Source organism: Coturnix japonica, chromosome 4 (genome assembly GCF_001577835.2).
Source record: "Coturnix japonica isolate 7356 chromosome 4, Coturnix japonica 2.1, whole genome shotgun sequence".
NCBI classification, from domain to species: Eukaryota; Metazoa; Chordata; class Aves; order Galliformes; family Phasianidae; genus Coturnix; species Coturnix japonica.
Window position 1 is genome coordinate 34,117,387 of NC_029519.1, and position 8,488 is coordinate 34,125,874.

General features: G+C 36.9%; 1 protein-coding gene across 3 annotated transcripts in view; it reads left to right on the forward strand.

Moving 5' to 3' along the window:
- The window catches only part of TBCK (TBC1 domain containing kinase), an 87,059-nt gene extending 78,898 nt beyond the window's left edge, over nt 1–8,161 (forward strand). For all 3 annotated transcript variants that reach the window (XM_032444171.1, XM_015861429.2, XM_015861430.2), the window contains one exon: nt 5,380–8,161. In XM_032444171.1, coding sequence (XP_032300062.1) covers nt 5,380–5,490 — 111 coding nt within the window. In that variant the 3' untranslated portion in view covers nt 5,491–8,161. The remainder of the gene's footprint in view (nt 1–5,379) is intronic.
- The last annotated feature ends 327 nt before the right edge of the window (nt 8,162–8,488 follow it).

Consider the following 8,488-nt stretch of genomic DNA (forward strand, 5'->3'; position numbering starts at 1 on the left):
TCCTGTTGATTTGTTAAGGCACCGCCCTACGCTCTGGATTTAAACTCAGAGCCTACTGGCATCGTTAGATGTCTCTTTTCTACCTGTAAAGAGGGGGAGATTAAGTTTGTGTTTTTAAGAGATAGGTTGCATTCATCACAAGTAATCCTGGTTGCATCTCTGCCTGAGACAGGCTGAAGTGTCTTCATTAATTTATTCTATGAAGCCTGTATTATTTTATTCAGTTTGTTTTAGTTGTTGTAATGCAAGTGCAGATTTTTTTACAGTTCACAGAAAGCCCAGCTGCTGCTGCCAGGACATTGCTCATTATACAGCCCAAGACAGATTGGGCTGTGAGCCAGCAGTTGTACTGCTGTTGTGATTCTGCCCCTGTCAGTGTCTTTGGTTAGTTTGCATGCCAAAAGTACTGCAGAAATAACCTTAGTATTCCCCTTTCTCACAAGAGGAAGAGGGGAAAATAAAAGGAGACTCAGGAGCAGAATTGTAATGTTCCCTTCCATTTCTGAAGCGGGTGCCAAGGAAAGCAGACTATTTCTAAAACTCCAGATAGATTCTGTTCTTTAATCCATGTTGAGACTGACAGTTACAGTTATGGGAAATTGTTTTGTTGATGTAGAAGTTCAGAAGTTTAGTCCATCTGTCTGCCTTACTACACAGAAGTTTGAATGTTTCTGAGATGAGCAATTGTGGGATAGCTTTTCCTATAAAAAAAAATGTCTGACTTCTGTGAGATGCTGATAAGCAAGATCTCAACTTTTCTAAACCATCTTGGAGATTTGTATGGACTGGAAAGGCTGGAGATAGTGAATCTGAATCCTGGAGTAGTGCTGTTAGACTCTAGTAATATCTTCAGGCATGTCGGTCTTGTCCATGATTCTAGTGTCTTTATAGACTGCACCTTTGAAAGAGCACCCTTGTCCTTGCATGAGCTTGCATGAATTAAGTCAAGTCTGTAGTATTCAGGGCCGTTGTGTAACAAAAGTGAATTACTAGTTTCTGAAGCTGTTCTGTAGCTCTGAATCTACTTGGTATTTTCTGGTATTTGGGTTCAGACAATCTGAAATAACATGAAATGATAATTACTGAAATATAGATGAAAACGTACTAGTAAGTGTCTGTTATAGGTACATAAATAAGGATACTGCCAGCTAGAATGGCATAGGTGAATTTGTCACTTCCAGTATCCATATGGATATGGGGCAGATGTTGTTTTACTCTTCGTTAAACTTTTAGTCAGTCAGTTTTTGAAGAGAATTGACTCCTTGTTACAGGAGGAAATGTGTGTGTTGAATGGAAGGTCCAAGGATTTGTGTCTTGTTTAAGGCCAAAACCTGCAGTGTAGGCCTGCCCTCAGAATCATCTAAGAGTTGGTAGTTTGAATATGGGCTTGCTATAGGCTGCTTCATCAGCCTATTTTTTAATTGACAAAGATTTCAATTTGAGCAGCATTAGTAAAAAGTAAAGCAAAGCTTAAAAAAAATATATTGATTTTGCATTACCGGGGACTTCTTTGAATGTCTTGCAACATCTGGGACAGACTTGAGGGGATTTTATAAAAGAGCTAAAGCCATCCTAAAAAATGAAGTTGAAGGGAGCAGTTGCTTTTGATACTAAGGGGGGAAAAAGCATCTTTCAGAGAGGGTCATACTCTTTTTTTATATTCAGACCGACTGTTCTGTGCATTTCTTCAAAAATGCATGTTTTTGTCCATTAACAGCTTTTTTATTTTCTGTCCAAAAGCAAATAGATTTGCTTTCTGCATTTTATTGTCACAGTCTATTCAGCTGTACTGGGTGTATTTCTTATATCTTGGTTAGTATAAACTCTGCTGACAGCCAAATTTCTACAGGTTTTTTCTTTTTCAGGTTCTCACTTTTCTGAGGGTTTTTTTCTGTGTGTGTAATATTACATTACTAAGTGGAAAATTTTAAAAGGCAGGTGTTAAAAAGTTACTACTCAAAGAAATGTGAGTGTTCACTTTACTTTAATGCTATTAAATACTTATTTGTCTAGGCTTACTTTCAAATCTTAGCATTCTAACTGCTTTAAGTTTCTGCTGTGTTTTTGTACTAATGGAATGGAAAGCTTTCCTTTTTGGCCATGTCAGCAGAATGAATTTTTCCTTGTTTCTCCTTGATCTTGTTAGAAAAGTAAATACCTGCTGCTGCTGCTTTTTGTTTGTTTGTTTTTTAATATAGTATATGTAATATGTGCATGCACAAAGTTGTGCACCTTGTGCTTTGCGCTTCTTTCCGTTTATGTGAATTGCTCTGAATTGAGCACTTTGCTTTCAGAATAGTGAGCTCTTGCCTGAAATCATATGTCTAAATAGACTGTGTTTCCTGAGGGGTTTGTTCAGTATGCAGTTACAAATGGAAAAACGACAATAATCTTGTGGCTATGGGGGAGTGTTTATAGAATTTGATAAAGGTTCCTTTTTTCAGTTTCTACTTTAACTCTTCTCTCTCTTTTGGCACTAATAACTTTTGTACCCTGATAACATTGGTCACAGCAGTCCTTTTTGGTATTCTGATGCGGTAAGTTACTCCTTCCCTCCCAGCTTGCCCTTTAATTACTACCTGTCACAGGAATGTCTGTGAAAGTGAAAAAGGTATACTTAGCAACCATTATGGCTGGCTTGACAGGACCTGGGAATGGCGCTACTCAGGCTGTGTGGTGTAATTAGGCTCTATGCTATACTCAGTCTGAACGTGTGATGTGCCTACTGTAATACATTCAGCAAAGTTGTGACTTTGCTGCTTTGGAACAGGGTGGTTGAAAAACTTTGATAAATGCTCCATTGGTGAATATCAGTTTACCACCTCAAACTATTGAGATTCCTGATACTTAATGGTATTAAAGGGAGAGCCCTGACAAGCTGTTTCAAGAGCAACATCCATGCTCGGTAAAAAGTTTTAAATATGCCCAAATTTTGATATGAATTTGCTTTGATGTTGTCTGTGGTTTTGAAAGCCTGGCTTTGTGAGTGAAGAAGTCTTAGCTTACTGCTTCCATAAGCAAATTACAATTTTATAGCTCATTTTCACTCACTGGGAAGGATGTCTATGACTGACACATTAATTGAGGAATAGCGTTACCAAAGCCATGCCATAGGATGATAAATGTGTCATTTACATATTCATCTTTCCATATCTTGTATTTTTCTGTGAAACCAGCAAAAGGAAGTCCAGTTTAATCTCTAGATATAGGCAGTAAAAACAAGCTGTATTTGCATAGAAGACAGCTACAGACAGTTCTGTAAGGGGATGTGAGGGGGAAGTAATTGTTTTGTGTTCTTGTGCTTTCTACCTCTCATTCACCAACAGCCACAGAATCGGCAGTGCTGATTTCTCAGAGACTATGTGAGGAACTGACATATTCCACACTATGAAGTTGTAAAGAAATATTGTCGTACGTAGTAAATAAAAGTTATTTCCATCCATAACTTGGTTACTAAAACAGTTCTAAAATATGGTGGGACGTAAACTGTAGTGCTCGAATCTGAAATTCAAAGCAGTTATTCACTTATTTTCAGGTTAGATGGAATGGTAATTACATTATGGCTATAGTATTGAACAATTTGAAGGACAGTTTATGGCCTACTCTCAGAAGCAGAATCTCTCTGCTGACACACAGGATATTGTACTGAGCCAACAGCATGACTGTTTCCTGTCAGTCCAAACACTGGCTGTCATTTTTTATTTCTGTGAGCAGCATTGAATGGATTCCAAGATAGAGCACTATCCATTAGTCACAGTTGGACAGTACTGTGAAATGACAAAGGTCTACATTTGAAGTAGGGATGTGCAGTTGGAGTATTTTGCTGAATATATTCTATTTCTGTAGCGCATGGCATGCACAGCTGAGCACTATTCCTCAGAAGGAAAAGATACATACAGCATATTTATGAATTGTGATTAAAGTGAGAAGTAGTTGGACTCTCAATGTTTTAACTGCGCATAGTACACTACTGCATCAGAAAGCCTCTATAAAAGCATGGCATTTACTTTTCTTATGCAAACTGGCATCCTGCATATGGCTTAACTTTTCTACTAGATGTTTTGGATTGCTTTATTGCGGTGTTTGGTTAATTTTTTTGTTTGTCTGTTTTTCATTTGATACCTTGAATCTTCCCAAACTAATGGGGTAAGCTTATCAAATTTCCTTTTGGTCTCAAACAAAAGCCAGAATTTTTACAGTGGATACAGTAGGGCTTCTTACTCTGCCTTGACCTCTTAGTCTGCCTCACAAGTCCTTGCAGATCACATACTGGCTCCTCACTGCCTGGGTAAATCCATCCTGAAAGAAGAGAAAGGAAGGCAGTAGCTGTTTGATGTGTAGATGTATGTAAATGGATTCTCTGCATATATAAAATACTTCATTGTGAAGCAAAATTTCTGGCTGTGGGAGGAGTTTAAAATTACTGCAAACTCTTAAAAAGGTTATTTCAGTTCTTGTACTTGATCGGGTAATCACATTGTTTTGCCTTAGTATCTGTTATGTTCATTCTAATTAGCTGTGACAGTAGAAATGTAGGTGATCCAATGTACCAGTGTATGCCGGGCATGGCGCCTAGTGCTGTTCTGTCAGTCTTACAGCCATCGGAAATAAACTAAAATTGTTGTTGTTTCCTTCCAATTAATCAATTTTAGTGGCTTGCTTTTTAATGTACTGCAATTGCTATTCAAAAGGCAAGTTTGACACATTAAGCAGAAATTGTTCTTCCTTTGTAGGCTTCAGAATCATAGCAATATTTCATGTCGCTACATGGAAGCAGACAACTGCAGTATTTGGTTTACAGAATAAATTAATGGGGGAGAGAGGATTTCGAGGAATTGTCTGTGCTTGTTCTATGTAGCTTGTCTATGAATGGATGGGGGGGGAGTAGGGGAGGAAAGGAGAGAAAGGGAATACAAAAACTGGGCCCCAAATTACTATCTGACATCTCTGAAAGGAAGTAATGTTAGACTAGTTGGACAGGTAAGCGAATGACTGTCTTATCAAACTGTGATGCTTGTACATTTGGGAACATGTAGAGAATACCTGGGAATAAGATTATTCCACATGGAAATGCATGTTAATTCGCACTTTTAGTAAAGTTCCAATGATTATTCTGAAATAAAAAATACTGATAAAATGAGGTAAATCCTACCTAAGCAAAGATAAGTGATATTCAGAGGTGACACTTTCCTGACCTCCAAATTAATTCCAGCTGCTGCAACAGACAGTCCTGGAGTTCCTATGTAGGACTCCTTGGTGTAAAAATGAACTTAAAGAATCTGATAAACTTTCCTTTTATTTAATTTGTCTGTCTTAGTGTAGTGTCATTTTGAATTAAGTACTCTAATATATGTCATACTAATGATATGCCTACTTCAGTTTGCAGCTCATCTGGTGAAGAACAAATACCCACGGGTCTGCATCCTAGATGGAGGAATCAACAAGATCAAACCAACTGGTCTCCTCACTGTTCCTTCTCCACAAATATAAGTGACTGTAAATGTTCAGGGTGATTTGACTGAATAGGCAAGTCTTACACTGCAGCGTCAATATTCTGAACCCAAAGGGCATTACGGTGACTCTGTTATACGATTTCTAGATGATCAGTATCTCCCCTTGCACATCAAGAGCAAAGTTGTATGATTGTTCTTTGACATAGAGACTCGTCTGCTACTGATGATAAATGTGAATCTTCCAGTTTTCCGAGAAACTTCTTTCAGTGGTGATGTAGTGCAAAACTGGCTGAGCTCATCCAAACTCAGTTAGCATTCAGTATTGTAGAAATATTTCTGCAGAATGACATAAACTGGCAACTGATTGCCCTAAGCTGTACTTAAATAGATTGTTTTTCAAAAGTATTTTACTGTGAATATTGAAAATAATGAGCTGAAATTGTCACTTGTATCAAAGAAAGAAAAGATGTGTTCTCTCATTTTAAAGTATAATTGCTGTATCTTGTGACCTACTTTTTTTCTTACTTTTCTTATTTTTTTTTTTTTAAAGCACTTTTCATCTGGATTGGAAATAAAGATATGTCCTAGATTGGAGATTGCTGCATGAGCTGCTGCTAAGTCAATCCAAACTGCATTGCATAGTACAAAAATGGAGATTTGCTGCTAAGTGGAAAATTTAACATTGTTTCCTGAAGTGTGGCAAACAAAACTTAAACAATTATTGCCCCAGCAACAGATTGACAACACTGTGTCTGTGACAATGGATTGGTTACTCCACAAATAATAAAGTTAGAAGCTCACACCCTAAAGAGAAATAATGCACTTTTGATCTTCATATGAAAACGGCTTAGAGAAATCTTTAATGCAGGAAAATCAGGTTGTTATGTTACCTGTTGAGGGACAGGATGTCTTGGAACTTAATTTTTTCCCTATTCTCACTTACTTTAGGTAATAAGGAGCTCTTCCTGTTGTTTCTACATTTTTCAAGTTTAAGCCTTGCACCAGCGTTTTCTAATAAGCACTGAAACTTGGAGTAGAAAATATGATTTGTAAAAAGCCTGGTTACAGTTGTCTTTTTGTTTTCATTATGAGATTAACAAAGAGCATGGTGTCAACCAAAAACTGTGAGACAGTACTTTAGTTAATACAACTTCACTGTGAGAATAATGAAGACCTGCCCTGAGTGAGATGGCTGGTTATCATACACCTTAGTTGAGGATTTTCTGTCACGACTGGTTTATTGATTTGCAAATAAGAACGCTACATTAACTTTATTTCATTTTAATTTGTCACAAAAGATTTCCAAGGCAAAACAGTTGTGAAAGGAGAGAAGAGGTCACAGAGGAGGCTGTGAACTCAGGTCATGAACGTTCTCTTTAGATCACAAGCAAAGTGATTACTGGTTTTTATACTTTCTGTTATTTTGTATAACTGATACCATAGAATATGAGGTCTTCTGGAAGGTGTTGAGAGAAGTCTTGTTTTCTTCTGTTCTATGACCAGAAGATTTTAATCTGAACCTTCAGAAGCTAATCTCTCTGGAGTTGGTGCTGTCTCCAGGGAGATTTAGTCTTACCACAGCTGTTCCTTTGCAAACCTTAGAAGAAAAGTATGATGAGTGAAAAGAATGGTGGGAAAGAACCCACTATTTACCTCTCTTTGTCTTCTTTGTCTTGGCTGCAATTTGTTGTGTTTTTTTTTTTTTAAAAAAAAAAAAAAAAAAAAGTGGAATTACAGTATGTGTATGGACTTTCTTAAGTCTAGGGGCAGCATCGTATCCTAAAACTTTCAAGTTTTTATTCTTCAAAGATCTTAGATCCTTGGTAGAGTGACTGGATAAAAAGGTCAGAAGACAAACCTAGGGGACAGCTGATCACATTTCTATGTCAGCAAAAGCTTTTTACAAGAATGTCTGGTAGGGCCTTTTGTGCTTGTTTAACTTTAGAAGTGATGTGAAAACAGGAGAAGTGGATAGAACAAAAGCATCAAATTGATCAAGCTTTTGGCTGCTTGGAGAAAGAAAAACACTTTGCAGTGCTTAGTGACAGAAAATAAGTATGGAAGTGTACACGTGGGGCCCTGGAGAACCAGGTTTAACCATAGACTGTGGTGAATTCATTGATAGATACCTTCTCAAATGCTTAACTGCAACTGGAAAACTTACCCACAGTACTGGTGACTGTAATGAAGGGAATGAACAAAACAAGTTACTCCATCACAGAAATAAACTTCATGGTCCATTTTAAATATAGCACAGTGCTGTTATAATTAAAAAAACAAGCACACACACACACACAAAAACAACTATGCAATACAAAACAGTCAGAATAAGATCATCGTCTTCTAAAAAGAGGCAACCAATGCAGAACATTTCTCTGTTTTCATGAAATTACATCCGTAATTGTGGAGTTTGTTGCCAGAAGAGACTGAGTCTTGGCCTATTAAACATGATGTTTTATAAACAGACTTCAACTCAAGGAATTTTTGATCTGTTGATTCACTGAGACAGAGAGAATATGCCAGAATAAGATTTCACACTGTTTCTTGCATTACTTTTTCAAGCATCTGACTTTAAGAAATATGGGATGTACCTAGTACAGTACATGTGACTTTATATTTATTAAATAGATTATACTATATACATGTAAAGCGTAACATTTTATTGTATGTCTTAATATATGTATAATCATATAAAAAGTATGTTTACACCCATCTTCTCTTTTCCTTCTCCTTTGTTACAGGTACTCAGAAAAGGAACGTAAGCCTAAAGAATAGAATGTCTTTAAGAAAATAAGCTATTCTGTGTCCCCAGTCCTCATTCCTTTAGTAGGAAAGGTAGGAAGTGTTCAGTATCTCCTGCAGCTAGCATTTAGAGTGAAAAGCCAAGTTATCTTCTGAGTGAAAAATACTTGGGCAGATTCAGCGCTTCCATTTTGACTAATACATATATTTTTATTATTAAAATATTTAATGTTATAGATTTCATCCATAATACTGTTCAGTTTTAGCTTTGAGTTTAGCTAAGTTTCAAGTCT